This window comes from Centroberyx affinis, unplaced genomic scaffold (assembly GCF_046629955.1).
Source record: "Centroberyx affinis isolate AG114_WGS23_722 - 3 ecotype Tasmania unplaced genomic scaffold, CSIRO-AGI_Caff_v1 ptg003510l_1, whole genome shotgun sequence".
NCBI classification, from domain to species: Eukaryota; Metazoa; Chordata; class Actinopteri; order Beryciformes; family Berycidae; genus Centroberyx; species Centroberyx affinis.
The window spans coordinates 76182-93422 of NW_027281459.1; the positions used below are offsets into that span (position 1 = coordinate 76182).

General features: G+C 43.2%; 1 protein-coding gene across 1 annotated transcript in view; it reads right to left on the bottom strand.

The window, feature by feature from the left end:
• Positions 1-17241, bottom strand: part of LOC139661324 (receptor-type tyrosine-protein phosphatase F-like) — a 120022-nt gene that overhangs the window by 61928 nt on the left and 40853 nt on the right. The window contains exons 5-7 of the mRNA XM_071539765.1: positions 8049-8237; positions 5994-6011; positions 3185-3295 (exon numbers count right to left, since the gene is read on the bottom strand). Of these exons, the coding sequence (XP_071395866.1) occupies positions 3185-3295; positions 5994-6011; positions 8049-8237 (318 nt within the window). The remainder of the gene's footprint in view (positions 1-3184; positions 3296-5993; positions 6012-8048; positions 8238-17241) is intronic.

Here is a 17241-nt window from a genome sequence, read left to right on the forward strand (position 1 = left end):
CATTTTCTGACATTTTATAGACCAAACAACTAACAGATCGACAGATTAATCGACGATGAAAATAATCATTAGTTGCAGCCCTATTAGTGACAGGGACAGATACGCAAACACACGCATACACACCACAGAGGGAAACTAACTTTAACTATATAAACAGCCAAATACATTTTTAGAAGAGATAAGAACCACCGAATTATGATTTGATTAGTAGACAAACACATTGCCAACTGCAGGTAAACTTTACCAGCGTTGGCCATGTGGCAGTTTCCCACCCTGACACACAGAGACACACACGCACAGACGTAAACACATACACACAGAAAAGCATGAAGACATTCTGGTAAAAGAAAAGCCTGGCTGCAGCACTTTATCCTCCATGACATATTGACACGTCACATGGATATATGAAGGAGTGCCAACAGACAGAAGCTGACATCCCTCCGTTGTGGGATAAGCACTTGACAAATGAGCGCTCATGCACAATCACAGGACGCTTGTGATTCTCCCCACGTTGATGGAGTCCTCCTTTAGAGGAGGGTCACCGAAACCGACCCGCAGCGAACAGACGCGCGCGCGCACATACAAACACACACGCACGCTTAATGGATGAGAAGTGGAAGGACATAAATAGATAGGCAGACAGGAAGGGAAAAACAATCCATGAGCAGTCACACACACACCTCCTCCTCCTCCTCCTCCCTCTACCCTCACCCTCCCCTTCCTCACAAAAATATGAGGACATCATTCTCCGGTGGCTCTAAAATGTCAAGACAAGGGTGGTGACGGTGGCGGTGGCAGCATGTTTGTGTACCTGCAGACAGGAATTGGATCAGGTAGTGTCGGCGAGTGGAAAAAACAGAAACACATTCACGGACACGAAACACCAACCCCGTAACAAGCACATTTAATGCAGGTCTGTCAGAGGTGCGTATGTGAGTGTGTGTGGGGGGTTGATAGGGAATAATATTGCAATCCTTTCTCCCATGATAATGTTTTGATTCGTCAGCATCAAGTAGTGGCAGCTTTATTGACATTTCAAGACTATAAATTACTCCACAAGGAGATTACATTTTTAAAAGGCATTGAATTTAATCAAGTGATAAATTCTTTTTTTTTGCACTCATAAGCATGGAAAATGGAATAATAAAACACAGTTTATCTCAGCTCGGAATTGCAATACTTTGTTCATCACAGTACATTAAGAATTGTAATTGTACTATATTTTGTTGTTCGTAGCCCAAGTATTGTTACAACATAGTATTGGCAGCTCTGAATCAACCGACACCCTAATATCCTTTTACGACTACACCTACACATCACCACTGTAAAATTGAAAGAGTGTCCAGTGACCTGTTTGTTTTCCATCCGAAGCTTGTTATGTTTACAGGTTTGCGAGCAGACGTTGCAAGCCCCAAAATCTCCCCTCTGGTGTGTCCAAATTTAAACAACAAAAAAACAGAAAAGAGAGGGAAAGGAACGAGGCATGTCAGAGGCCTCTTGTCTTGAGAGCCTGACGTTTCACACCCAATCAAACAGCCGAGTGATAGTACAGCCCCAGGTCTGGTCTCCTCATTCTAGCAGTGGTAACAAAGACAGAGTGAAAACATGGTTTGAGCCTTTGTTCCCTATTCCAGACAAGTGCACTTTTAAAAGGTTACGGTTGGTTTGATTTCTATCTCTCCTCTGGTGTGGTGAGGCTGGCGGAAAAGTTGGTGTCTGGGCCAAAGGGTTGACAGCTCCTGGGTGGTGTTACAGACTAGCTAGGCCTGGAGGCCTTGCTGGCGCCACGCCACACAACAACTGTAATTACCTCTGTGGAAAAAAAAGGTCTCGTCTGCACCTGTGACAGACACGCCCTGATTAATAGACGAGACTTGAAGGCCTCACATCTTTTCCTTGTCTTTGCTGGTTGGACTACCTTCCCCTGTCGAGATTTAAGATCTACCCCTTCTGGAACCCACAGTGTTTAATCTGTAAATTTGAAGCAGCTACAGTGCTTGAGGGTAATTTTGTTTCCATATTTTCCTTGTTTTGGTCCCAGTTGGGGTTATAGTACAGGTTGCTGTACTAAAAACATTTTTCTTGGATACTTTACGATAATGAAAATATTCATGCTAAACACTCACACTACTCATCTTGGTCTTTTAGAGGGAAATTTGGAAAAATACGTTATTTCAATGTTACATTTCCTCAGCAGTGGTTTGTAATTTTCTTGCGGTGGTGAAGCACCACTACTGAATAAATAAGGGAAACACTGGATGGATGGGAAGAAACATTTATCCCTATGTTACCCTGTACACTATATATATATATGTAACCCTTTAACAAAGTTATGAAATGATAGTTCAGTGTGTCTCTTCCTCACCCCGCCACTCTCCCTCCCTCCATCCCTCCCTCCCTTCTCCACCCACACTAGCAACTGGAGCAGCTATTCTGTTTCATGTACATCAGACAGTCTTGGTGGTATCCGGAGGGGCTGACCTAGACTACTCTCCCCTATACCAGCTTCTCGCAACACTGGCACAACACTGCCCTCGCCCTGTATTAGTCTGCTCACGGAGAAACCATAACAAAAACAAACCCTGAAACTCCAGACACTCCATGCCAGAGGAGCTCCAAGTTGTGCGGGGGGAATAATGGAGCCTTTCGATACAGTCAAAATAAAAAGAAAGGACGCCTTGCATGGTTTTCAATGCCAGTGGAGGAAACAGTTTCAATGCAGCTGTTTTCACAGTGGCAGCACCTGGCGGAGCTGGCAGACACACAGGAGGCTGAGGTTAGTTCAGCTCATTGGTATGAGAGGAATGGCATGGCAAGGATAATGGTGAGAGGATTGGGTGAAAGAGAGACAAAGAGAGAGACAGAGAGAGAGACAGAGAGATCGAAATGTGGTCATTGGAAATTTAACAACATTTAAGGAAAAAGAGAGAGAGAGACAGAGAGAGAGAGAGATAGAAATGTGGTCATTGGAAATTTTACATTTAAGGAAAGAGAGAGAGAGAGAGAGAGAGAGAGAGAGAGAGAGAAAGACAGATGCATGGTCATTGGTGATTAAACAACATTTGTAGTGGGAGAGAGACTGGGCCAAGCGAAAGCAAGAAAGGGTTGCGTGGTCATTGGTGATTTAACAACATTGAAGACAACATTGCCATTTAAGTATTGGGAGATGGACATATGACCTTACCTCGTACGTAAAGATTGGCAGGAGCGGAGTAACGGGTCCCAGCGCTGTTCATGGCAACACACTCATATTTCCCCTGGTCCGACTCCTCGCTGTTCTCAATCTGCAGAGCTCCTGCGTAGAGGATTAACAAATTTAGCTGTCTTGACAGTTGTGGAATACAAGATGTAAATTGGCTAGACACAGTAGATCTCTACAGTGTCTCGCTAGAGAGCACATAGTCAACTAGTCTAACACTATTCATGCTTGATTAAGTGTTCCAGATATGGAGGCCGTTTTGTCAAGAAATTGCCTACGGCAACACAAGAATTTAGCTGATTTGGCAAGTTTAAGCAAACCACTAACAACATGTTTGCCTAGTCGAGTCACAGAAAAAAGCTGGCGAGACACTTGTGTCGAGTCCATGACTTAGGGTCAATTAATCATCCGAATAAGATGTCACAACCATCACAGCCAATTTAGGACTTTTGCTTATGAAAACAATTGACACAACAAAAAGTGTTTGTGTCATGAAGAGTTCTCCATCTCAGCCAGAAGTTAGCACTAAGCTAGGCTAAGCTGCTGAATAACCACTGCAAAGGCAGCAGGATAGATGTGAGATTTAAAGAAGGAATCAAACTGCTTCTTTTGCACAATCTCACACTTCTACCAAATGACTGATGATGACTGATTAAATGATTAATTCAGAGTCATGGGCCTCAAGAAACAATGCTACTCTGATCAAGTCTTCCGAGTTTTGAGTTGAAAGCAAACCAGTTTTAAGAGATCGTAAGTGTTGAACTTAATGTTGTTGATTTAAAATGCCACCATATTAAGCCTGATCAGGTGTGAGAGAGGCAGGGAGTGGCACTGACGACTGATTTGTTCATTTCAGTCATTGTTGGATGGCCTGACATTTGCTGCAAAATAACTGCCAGTGCCGGCATCTCTTCTCCAATCTTTGTTGATTACACATTTAACAGTGAGGTCGATCTGTTCTTCTATTACTGACTATATGACCATTTCTCACCAAGGCCCTCCAGGGAAGAAACCCCTCTGCCAGATGGCTCAGATTAGTATTCACAATCCCAAGTAGCTGTAGTCATCAGACAGAAGGCTAACATGTTGTTTCTAACAAAGCATGAAAGCCCGGGAGACCTGATTTGGTGTGGTCATTGTGACAGGCCATGTTATAAGCCACAGCCATCAAGTAATCATTGCTATTGAACTGGAAATGGCTGACAGATGAGGCGAGTTGTAATTTGCACCAATTTAGAATAGAAGAGCAATGGAGAGATACAATGGCAAACTTACCTGCATCCCATGACCAAAAACTACATATTTCAAAACAGAGCTACTTTTCTCAGAATACAGCGATACATTTGTATGTCACAAGCAAGTGATAACAGATATCACCACTCCAAAACAGCATGGTGCTAGCATGAGAGGCAGCCAGCCACCATGCAGTTTGAAAATGACAAAAATATTCAGCGTACGATGATGTCAGGATACATTTTATACATCATGCAGTATGAGATGAATGCAACAAACAGGTTCACCACCAACCAAAGGAGACTCGAATCAAGACGAGACCAAAGGGAGAAGAAGCAAAAGAGGGGTGGGGCAGTGACATGCGATAATACCACTTCAGATCTCATGACAACAGATCCCTCAGAGGCGTTTGCTCTGCGCGCCGAGCTCATCTCTCTCTGATTCAGCAGCGGCGCACCCCTGCATACTAATGCCAATGTCACCAATCTGTCAATCTACCCCTTCCTCCCAGGGGAGAAAACACTTTGAGTGCTATAGGAATGTAGCAGGCATCCAGAAGGTTACTGCTATGGCAGTTGTCAGAGCAGGCTATAAGACTCAACCCCTTCCATTACTTCCAGCTACTCTTCTACAAGGTCATTTCACCGTTTTCTTTTGCAGAAATGACGTAAGGGACATTGAGGCTGCCTTGTTAAGAGTTAAGGATCTAGCTGAATATGTTCTGTATTTGGAGCCATGGTTGGACAGACACAGACAGGCTCAGGCATGCTGGTAGTGCCCGGAAGCTCCAAATGTATTCAGCTTGCCCCAGACGTCCACTATTTGCCTCACGGTGGTTTAACGGAAATCATGCTTTCACTCGGGGGAAAGCAGATGATTTACATAAAAAGGGGTCGAAGTTAGCACCTTAACAATCTCAACCAGGCATCCTGTTCCCATGCTGGGGGAGAGGTGTGTGTGTGTGTGTGTGTCTGTGGGTGGGTGGGTGGGGTGGGGCGGGGGGTGCTGCTGCATATGCTGTATGCAAATGCAGCCATTTCAATTTACATTGAGGCCGCATACTGGAGGCAGGTAGATCCTCTTGTGGCAACGCTGGCCTTTAGTTTAAATGCAATCCCTCCCCCCTTTTCATTGAAAGCCAGGGGAGAGGCTAGGGCCGAGGATGTTTGTTTCTGTGTGTGTGTGTGTGTGTTCAAAAAGATGGGATGGGTGAGAATAGAGTGGTTCATTTCCAACCTAGGAGTATAGGAGGGGCCTTGAAAAAGCTCATTTACAAGATAACACCTTGGACTGCCTTCTGCAGCATCTATTTCCATTCTCGTGACGTCAGGGTTGGTGATCATTTGTTTGTGAAGGAGGAGACACAGCAGCAGACAGAACATGGGCTGGACGACTGTTGGTAGGAGACAATCGACGGGGAAGTGGAAGAGGGTGGGGTTGGCGCCGACAGTATAGATGAACCTGGTGACGTGGCGTTAGGGGAATGCGGGGGTCTGACGTGGATGTGGGGGAATGATGTGGACGTGATTATTTTCTGACAAACTTTATTCATCATCCTTACCTCTAATTGGTGTACCACCTAGGTGGGAGTAATTTCAATGCAAACAGGGTTGGAGAGATTAGTTAGTAATCCACTTACAGCAGTGGGAGAGAACAAAACGGTTTCCGAGAGGCCACAGATACAAAAAAAACTAGTAGAGAGAGTGGAAGCCACTTCAATGCAATGTGAAAAAGTTCAATATATTTAAATAACGCTATGAAGCAAGCTGTACATGGAGTCCAAAATAACTGCACAGCATTTTTGTCAGGTAAACGACTTTAAACACTTTGAGGCAATTTTTGTATTTGTAGACTACATGTATAGCCACATTCTGTGTTTGTCCTTGCTTCGTAGCAGTGTTAAAAGTGTGTGCAATTTGAGCAGATTTTCACCTTCTACTTTGAGGTGACTTCCACGCTTTTTTGTACAGATGTCAGTTAGTAAAATGGGCAAGAGAAATTAATGAAAATCATACACAGTAAATAGAGTGACGTACAGTAAAAAGTACTCAAGTCAGATGTATTCATTTAAAACAAAAGTTAGTATGAATGGTCTGGATGGTGTGAAAAGGAGGTTTATAAAGAAAAGATAGAAAAACTGTGTGTTTACTAAAAATTTAGCAAGTGTTATGCACCAAGAACTGGAGCTGGTACAAGACTGCCTTTTCCTGTTAAACTGCAAAAGCTAATTTATGCAGGGTTTTTTTTGTGATATGAATTGGGCTCATTTAAGGTCATATGCAGTTATGTAAATCCTGATACAGCAGCAGATGTCAAGAAAAGGGTGATAGATAAAAGGAATTGTTAGGCCGAGGGCATTACATATCAGGCACTCTCACCATATGAGGGAGAAAGCTAATTCAAAGTTTGCGGCTAGAAGTAAAAAAAAGAAAAAATAATCACAATTTCATGCACTCATTTATCCTTGCTGTAAAAAGTTTATCTAACATTAAACTACTGGCATTAGTAGTCTCATTTGCAGGAAATATGAATCTAATTTAAGTAGTTCTTCTCCTTATAGAACCATACTATACTACCATAGTATTTTTGGATCTCATTCATGTGTATAGTCCAGAGTGGGGATCTGGACAGGCCGAGTGAACTCGTTCCAGTGACCCACATTTGGCATCCAGTGGGCAGCGCTACTGACAGGCTTTTGTGGAAGAGCTCTCATCTTTAATCTTGGGGCCCCACTCTTGGAGCCCGGCCTGACACACTCTAAATGAGGTAGATTTAGCAGGGAGTGACAAGATTGAACCCGGTCAAAAGCCACTAATCTTTCCAACTCGTGCCTTTTCCATCTGATCCGGGTCAGGCCTGAGCTGTTTATTTATCAAGTGCATTGGCGTTGTGAACAGAGAGCACCTCATTGATTTTCTTTTTTTTTTTTTTTGCAAGGCTGGATTCTGGCTAATGCAGCATAGGCCAGATTGACTGTGGCCCAGCGGCATGTTTAAAAGGGGGCTTAAGGAGCATTTGATGTAAAGGGCAGGCAAATTATTCTCTTTCTGCACTGCGGGAGGTCACAAATTCATTCTCATGTGTCACTGTGCGGACAGTCCAAAATCGAATACTGGGGCAATGAGTTTCAACCTCTATGTCCCTTGTTAAGTTGCTGCAGCTGTGGTGTGGAGTCAAATTCCACAAGAAGCGCATCAACTAATCAAAGTCACATCAAAAACAAAATGTTTAGTTCCTTTTTTCGTTTTTTAGTTGCACAAAGGAAGTTTCCATTCTATGAATAGTAAAGTATTTCAAAATCTTGAATCTTCCTTTGCGATGAAAGTGAATGCAATATCAGCAGTGAAGGCAAATATGACAACAAAGTCCTTTGCATTTTCATGTCATATGCCCACATCTAACATGGTTTATACCAGTCAGGTATTTCAACTACTGCGAAAAACATTTCCATGTGTGGCGTCTTGTAACCTGCAACCCGCCTTGCCGTCTTTACATCATGAGAACCAAAAGGTAAATAAGTTTCTGATTTAAGTGTGACATCCTTAGTGATTTGATTGAAGCTCAATGTGTTGTTAATGTAATCACATATATCAAATTAAAGCAAATCAAAGCATACCTGAGCGGAGCTGCTTGATGCGCCCGTTGCTGCTGTTGATGTCCACGGGTAGCATGTCCTTGAACCAGGAGATCTCTGGGTCCGGGTTTCCACTGGCGGCACACAGCATGGTGGCGGTTCTGGTCCTTTCAACCACCTTCAGCTGGGGTCCCATATCTATGGTAGGGAAGCCATGGGGGATCTGGTTCTCTGGAAAATGCAAAAGGGGAGAGTTTTTTAGTATGGCCACAGACCCATAGAGCAAGAAATGTTGTGTAAAAAAATACAAAATAAAAATGTTCAAGTGTTTACAAAAAAGACACAACTGGCTCTCAGTTGCTCTGAGAAGCATAGAGTGCATCAAAAACTGTTGAGCTGGCAAGGACAGAAGGAATGAAAGAGAGCATGGACGTTTCAGGTGCTAAGGGCCAAACAAAATCTGAACACAAGAAAAAAAAATCAGTAGAAAACCAGAACAGACTACTGGGGGATAGTAAGCCTGCTATTGATTTGGATTTCAAATTTGGTTTTATAAATCCTGTCTCTGATTGATTATCATTGCGTGTAGGCTCATTACCCAGCACAGGGAGTTCTAGGTTTAGACAGGAAGGAGAGGTGCAATCTGCCCGAGGCCAACCATGCATAGATGAGCCGCCTTAGGCTTAGCAAGCTAAACAAACCTATTTGAATAATCCTACTCATCATAATACATGTAACCGCATCTCCATGACGACATGTTAAATGTATAGAATTTATGATTCTACGGTCAAAGGCTAAGAGGATGTTGTCCTCTCAACTGTATACTGACACTATTAATGAAGAGGAAACAGGATGGCCCTTGGGAGGTCTAGTTATCAGCTTGCTCTCAGACCTGTAATCTCTTATATCTTTCTCCACATATGTAGATGTGTCCTTGGGGCCGTAGATTTAGGACAAAATACTCATGGGATGTGTTGCAGAAAAGGATTACAGCGCTAATGACGATGGAAACTACTACCTTTGGTTCACTATGACAAGATACTTAGCCCTAGGTTAATAGTAAGCAAAAGATAGCTGGTCTGGAGGGATGAATAAAAAGAATTCAACATAAGGCTTTGAAAGTCAAGGGAATAGCCTCCAAAGAGTAAAATGAAATTATAACGTCCCAAAAGTATGCTTGACTAGATAATCGCAACATGGTTCACTAATATTTAGGTCAAACAAAATCCATCAATGTTTAATAGAGGCTTTGTGTCACTTTAGGTTGGGAGAATGAAAGGGAAACGCCTTCACCTTCCCTCTGAAACTTTCATCAAAGTGTCCTTAAGCAAGGCACTTAACCCCCAGCTGCTCCAGTGTGTAGCTCTCATGTGTGATTGTGTGTAACCGTATGAATGTGAAGCAGGGCAGAGCTGAAAAAGAGCACGAATGCTCAGAAAACCTTCTCTGGATAACTAAATAATCCCAAGTGACGCAAGGTTGTCTCTCATGAGTCATCAACAACAAGAGGTTTTAACTGCAGTATATAGGGCTCTAGTCTAGAGGATTGCCCACAGTGAAAGTGGTTTGCTGGCATTATGCTCAAATTTGTTCTCCAAAATAACCGGTTCCTCAAAATGCACCAACTGCCACTTAAACTTCTGAGCTTGCTACTTTCGCTCCACTCCTTAACAATCTGCAGAGACATTTTGAAGACAGACCTAGATGTTGATTTCAACTGTCATGCTGTCAGACATTTCTGATTGCCTGTAAGATGAAATCAACAAGAAGCTGTCTTATGAACAGCAAGCGGTATGCAATTCTGATTTTGTGTAGGCTTTCTGATCTTTTAAATTTAGTATTCTATTTAGGAAAACTTGAAATGTTAAGATGGAAGGTGTGGATATGTTTTTCAAAACATTGGAGACAGAATATGGCAGATGGCAGTTTTTACTTTGATTTTCACGACATCAACCTTTTCACCAAGAATTTTCAAAGAAAGAAGAATTAAAAATAGATTCAGAACAGAAGCCTGTTATAACGAATGAGCCAGCTATAGGCATGTTGAAGCATGTTGCCGTCATCACACTCTCTCACACACACGCACACACACACACGCTCAAAGCTCGACAAGATGTTCAAGTCTGTCAGTGTTTCATCAACTCATTCATCATAATGTAAGTGTAGGCTATATTTTTCATTCAGATTATTCTGAAATAATAAGCTTAGTGTTTCATGTCTTGGCCATTCTCAAGCTGGCATCATCGGCAATCAGATTTGATCTTTTTTTGTTTTTCACTTTTGCAAGTTTGCCCGGCTTTTCTGAGTCAAAAGCCAAATGGCAAGAACATAAAAAAAAACCCATAACACAAAGGTGAGCATGGGTGTTCTACTTTGTTCTGATCCCCAGTGAGCAATTGTTCCTCCTTTCACCCCTGTGTTTGGACTGTAGCCCAGATCGTCTCATGTTCAGATGTAGTTGACAGATCTCTACATGGCCTCTTATCTTTGTGGCAGGGCCAGAGTCTCTTCAGCTCCATGAGACCACTAACTTCCTGTCTGACAGTAGAGGGCTCGTTTTCAGACATCCCAGCCGAGGCAGGATACCTCGACAAAACAGACGACTACAGCACAATGAAAATATACACTATGTCATTATATGAATAATGGTAATAGTAGCGCCCTGTTTCTCCTCTGTGGTCTCTTCTCTCTAACCTTCAGAGAGAAAAATAGAGAGAGACAGAGGCAGAAAGAAAAAAAAAACAGAGGCAGAAAGAGAAAGGAAAGTAGACATTCACATAGATGGACAGATAGATGGATAGATCACTCAATAGACACAGATTTACTGCAGCCCACTGGACAGAGCACCGTGAAACCGCCTCTTTTTATTTATGCTACAATGTTTTGGGGAGTTAGGCCTTGGGTTGAAGAATTATTGGAATACAAACAATGGGATATTTTCTACCCAACCCTATTGTCTAACTGCCTGTAGAATATTTATGATCAAGATTATTGGCAAATGTTCCTGTGCTGTGAAAAATGCAAACCATTGGTTAAACAGTGTGAAAGACCCCAAAGGAGTTATTACACGTCAGCGGTTGCCTCATATCAGAAGCATAAACAGGGCATAATTTAAAAGGCAAACAGCTGCTGCAAAGCTTATACGTGAATCTATCCCCTTCCTCTGCCTAATGTTTGCATTGCGGGGGAGCTGTTAGTACAAGTAGCTGACACTGAACCAGAGCTTTTTCACAGTATGCCTTATTAGTGGAAACAGCTCCCACTGCACTGTGGCTTCGGTTGGTGTGTAAATTCGAACATGGTAAGGTGTTGGTGAGTGTTGCTCAGCTTCAGTGTTTAAGATTCCACAATTTGCACAGTTAGAAGAGCAGGAGATATCCAAGGTTAGTTACTCCCTGGAGAGAGTAGCCAGGGAAGAAATACAAAAGCAGTTCTATTTCTTGAGCAAACAAAACAGATTTCAGTTGTGTAGAAATGAAGCAGTATAATCCCCTGCCAATTCAAACCACACACAACCTGAGATGACAGCCTGTAGACAGTACAACGGTGAAAAGAAAGACAACAAACAGGTTTAATCTAAAGATGTGCAGTGGATCAACTAAAATGTTTGAGTTCACCCCAGGTTTGACCTCTTATAAGCAGTGGCAAAGCCTGAGATCCTGAGGCATGGACCTCTTGGCCGTCCCAGAGTCCAGGCTAAAGACCCAAGATGATTGGGTCTTCGTCATCTTCGCCCCTAGGATTTGGGAAGTTCTGCTTGGGGAACCTAGGCTGGCAAAATCAGCGTGGCCCAACTCTTGAAACACATTTTATTATGTATTATTTTATGTACTCGTTGTTCCATTTATTTTATGTCAAATTGTATTTGTGTGTTTTATTGCTTTTAATACTTTATGACAGGCTTTTTTAATTGTTTAGCTTATTGACTTGTGACTTGATTTGTTTTTGTTTCATGCCTATAAAGCACTTTGGAAAGCACTTTGTAACTCTTTGCAAATAAAGTGCTATAGAAATAAATTGTATTATTATAATTTTAGTTGGAACACGGCATAACGGTCATAATGAAATGTGAAAGCTTTCTAATGGTTGTGAAGCCATGCAGGCCAAATTTAACACAGCTCTCTAGTTTGTCTTATGTCATAGGCTCTCTAGGCAAAAATGCAGTGAGTGCTTTACCCATATGCATACACACTTATGAAAGATACCTTCAAGCTATTAGGGAAGATTTGAGCCCTGTCTGTCTGCTCCTGCTACTACAACTCCTGCGGTTGGCCTAGTCTGCCAACTTGTCAGCATGGGAAGACAAAGACAAGCCTTTGTTCAAGCCTCTTTAATTTGAGGAGAGAAGAAAAGAGGCGGGGAAATTTGGAGAGCCTCCAACGAAACAGTGCAGGCAATGCAGGTTGATGTTTTGTCAAGATAGAGGGCATTTCTAATAAAAGGCCGCCTTGTGTCGGAGGGTAATTCATCACAAAAAAAAGGAAAATAAGAGGAAAGGGAAAAACCTGCGATAAAGTCACGTAGGGGCTCCATTACCAAGATGAACAGTGCTGCAGTGAGAAACAAAAAAAAAGAAACAGTGTCATGTGTCACTCTGTCTCATTAGACATCAGTGGATGGGCAACTCATCATGGATATCATCATGGGTTTGCATTCCCAAAGGTACCATCAAAAATCGAAAGATCCCGTGAACAACAGGCCTGGTGTCTGCTGTGGCTCCGGTGGTAATTGGGCAGCCATCTTGTCAGCGTCAGACAGGGGCTGAACATGCAGTGAGAGAGCTTGGCAGCAGAAGCTTTCTGGCTGGCCAAGTCGTTTGCACGAAAGAGGAATGTGCTCTACTTCTCAATCTATAGCCATTCAACTGGTAATTTACTCCGCACGTATGCAGAATATAAGGGCTGATATTATGCATACTGCACACAAGCCATTTTTGTACTGCTACTGATCTAATATAGTGTGGAGGATCTCTCTGATAATGACAGCACTGAGAAGTCCATGCCGCCTAAAACCAGTGGAATTTAATGGAACTCTGTTTTATTGGTAAAGTGCTTCTGTAATACAGTTGTCGCAAAAAAAATAATCTAATAGAGACAACTTAGATTTGCAAATAAACAAGGCCAGAGGCAGTGAGGTAGTGCCAGAAAACCGCCAGACATAAACCTTGGACTGGATCCTCCAGTTCATGGGTAAAAAATGAATAGGACCATTGTTCTATATATCACGCACAAGAAGTCTTACTGCAATATTAGCAGCTTAGGAGATGAACTTGCTTACAGTGGTTATAGCGGTACGGCAGAGAAGAGAGGGCAGAGGGAGAAGGCTTAATGTGGTTTTGTGGTAGCACTACTCAATTAGGATAGCAGTGGGGGCCTTGACTATGCACAAAAGGCATGGGAAGCATTGGCAACATAATTTGTAAAGAAAACAGGCACGAGTAATACGGGTAATTAGAGGAATTAACAAAACATGATACAGAAGTCATAAACTATTGTGTCAGAGAGCTCTGCTTCTGCTGTAACAGCCACAGGCAGGTGAGCTAAGATTTAGATGGGAGAAAAAAAAGTGAAAGGGGGAGGGAGGGAGGGAGGGAGGGGGAGGAAAAGAGGAGGGGGCAGGGGAGGGGTGCATGCCAACCTCCTGCCAGCTCCAATTACCAGTGTGAGTGGAGCGTGGCAGCTAGGGCGATGGGTCTAATCAGAGCCCTGCTGAAAGAGACCCGTCCCTGTCCTCCTGTCCCACTGGGAGGCTGCCGGAGCTCAATCCCACGCTAACGTCAGCCAGCGTTTTTCCTCACCCCAAACACACTCATCTCAATGGGGGCAAACACTCCAGACACCCCAGTTCCTTCACGACGGGGAGCCCTGACAGTGGCACACGATGCAATACTTCTGCATAGAAACTAGCCCGCCTCATTTCCATTTTAGTATGTCCTGCTATCCCCTTCTTATACTCTGGAGTGCAGTAAGTGTTAAACGACATGTGCTGGCTGTGAATGTTTAACTAAGGGCTCGGCCAGAGAAAGGCCCTTTCGCAGAAAACATACAGTCATAAAACATACAAGGGACGCCTCTGTCTAGGAATATTCATGAGAAAACATGACTACAATATGAGCTGAAGTTGTGCACATGCTTGCAAGTTGCCTGCTGGACCTTGCTTTGGTTTGTATCAATAGTTGATTTAATTCAGCGTCAACGTGTGCGATTAAAAATGAAGGAGATGGAACGAGCCTTTCTTAGGTTCTTTGGCTTCTAAATCTGAACTGAACCCATTCCCGGGAAGAAATAAAAGGCCTTATGATCTCCACGTGTGCCTGTTGCCGAGTGATGGATGACAACAATTAAAGGTGATGTCTCCTTTGATAGTGTGAACCAAGGGACCCCAGTGGCAGCAACACAGCCACTTGCCTCATGAAATATTACTGCACTAAAATCTACCCTTTTACCCATACATCAGTGCACTTTACGGCTAAAAAAGGATGTTTATGCGCCTCTGCAGAATAGGCCGGCCTTTTTGCCATTTCATTTGACTAGATGAGTTGTGAGGATGTGTAGCATTTGGCTGTTATCTGATGACTAAATGTTTTGAGAGTGAAATTAATTCAGTTATATTTGTATCAGCAGTGCATAAATTACTGTTTACTGTTTGTCTCAGTGTTTCCGCATATGTGTAGCAGTTGACACAAATACTCTTCACATTCTACACACAACTTCTTACTGTGTTTTATTTACGTAGCTTTCTGCCAGTCCAACTTGCATGAGTGAAATGTCATATAGTGCATGGGAGTTGTCTTCTGTTCTGACTGGTCTGGATTCAACCCGGCACTGAAAAGCAGACGAGTCGTCTACAGAAACAAAGCAAATGGCCCGGGGCTGTTTCTAGCCAAGAACATCGTCGAGACAGACATTTGCATCTGCCTCAGACACGGAAGTGTGTGAGAGGTGTCAATGGCAGCAGGAGGTGCACTCACAACACAAGTTGAATTGAAAAAGCCCTATGAATAGTTAGATGGGAGACGGTGCGTAAACAAGTGAGTGAGCTCTTTTGGATGAGGTTTGTTTAACTGATAAGGATTTATGAGGAACACAAGGGGGTTGGGCATGTTATCCTCTGCTGCACAGTGGATATGGGATGACAATCAGAGGATAACAGAGTTCCCGTTTATGTTGCTGAACTTTTAATGATACATCATTACAGCTGTTGCATTAGTAAAGATTTTCTGTGGTTCAGTCAGCCTTTTGCCTTACGTCTGTCTGAGGTATGGCAGTACATGCAGTTGTTTCTTTCTGGAACCCTGTGACATTCAGGCAGCAACTAATAGGTCCCTGAGAAAGGTAGACAAGACTCACTACTAGTCTGACTCGTATTAGTTTAACTGCCTTGGTGTTTTTGAGCGCAAAACATTAGAGGGCAAGGAACTCTCTCACATGTCCTGCAACGAAGAGCATGTGAGTGGGACCCTCCTGCTCTTCATAGAAATAATAGTTGGCAGAGCTCCCACTGCAGAGGTCTCCTCAGCAGGGATGACACGGTACACCCCGGCATCAAAGACACCGCAAGGAGGCCATTGATGTAATACTGTTGTAATGAGATGAAAATGGTGAGAATATCATTGGCAAGAGGCTGGGGGATATGAGAAGTAAAGAAAACAAGATGCTAAAAAGTGAGGAAATTCACAGATGAGCCTGATTTGGTGTGAACAGTGAAGAGGCTGGCGACTGCACAACGCAGTTTCACCGTTTTGGAGAGCAGGCTGATAAGCCTATTTACTACAGTTACAAACACGCAACAGTAAAATTAATGCAAATGTACAAAGGCATTGAAACACATCTGACAATCTTGCCTGTTGGCTCTGGCACGCTATCTGTTGGCCCAGGTGTTATGACAGTTGCTATGGAGATAGTAGTGTATAAAACAAACAGTGTTGAGGGCATATGAATAGCACGCACAGACACACCTGCACGCAACCGACCATCACAAAAACACACAGAGCCATAACAAAAACATACATGCATAAGCTGTTAATACCCCTCAATGCTACATGCTATTGGTTGTATCATTGCACTCTTATTCGGCTGTTTATCCAAGCGTACTTGGAGGAAAAAGGCTGTAATGCATGCCATGACCTTTGAAATAATACACTTTTTTGTCTGGCTGAGCAGAACATTTGGCCTTACTTCCTCGCCTACAGGCAGATAATCAATAACAGTCATCTAATCCCCCCACCCACCCCCCACCCAACCCCTTCCTTCCTTCCCTCTCTCTCGTTTTAACACCTCCTTCTCCCCACCTTCCTATTTATCTCTACCTCTCTCTTTCGCCTATCTGCTATCCTACTTCCACTGTCGTCAGTATGATCTACGGCCCTGCCAGATGCCCTGCGGCTGTTATTTATGCCGCGGCACACCGGTTAGTACATAACCGTGGCCCCCGACCCATTACAGCAACCCAAGGGTGGTCCTCTGAATTCACATGGTTATGCTGACCGAGTCACCTTGTGGGACAAGTGCTGCTGCACAGAATCACATCCTCCATTAACTACGCTATACGAGTAGCGCAGCTGTAGGCTTTCATTTTAAGATTACAGCTCTTACTTCTTGCCTTGTGGTCCTACTAACAGGAGTTTGATTGAAGACCCTTGAGATTATGGTATTATGGAGTCCACGGTTTGTGGTTTACTACACATTTTAATGTACCTGCCTCTAAGATGGAAAAACCTCAGGGCTCATGGTAAATTTCTGCGGTAATACGATGTAGCTAATAAGACAGGCTATTCCTCCAGGTGTCTTGGAAAAAGAACAAGGACAAGACCAAGAATCAGGAAGCGTGACGGTTAATGAAATCGGTCTACAAAAGGAAGCAGAGCGGTGGTTTGCAAATAAATGAATTAATTGATCCTCTCCACAACTCAAATTAATCATCGGCAGAGCTTTATTGTGACACGTTTAGTGTAATTACGGCAGATAGGGATGGCTTTTATGAGTCCTGAGAAAGGCAGTGGATATAGTGGAATGTGGCAGGTTCGGTTAATTAAATCCTCACTGACTGGGCTCCCGTGACAGCCTTTACTTATTCTCTCAGCCAGAGATAATGAATAATACACAGAGTCTCTGAGTCAATGTCGCAAGCCTCAACTTTGATTATGTATGGGTTTTCAGAAGAGATGAGTGTTCAAAACAGCACATCGTGGCACAACGTGTTAACTGTGCATTTCGAGTGAAGCAAGATGCAATAA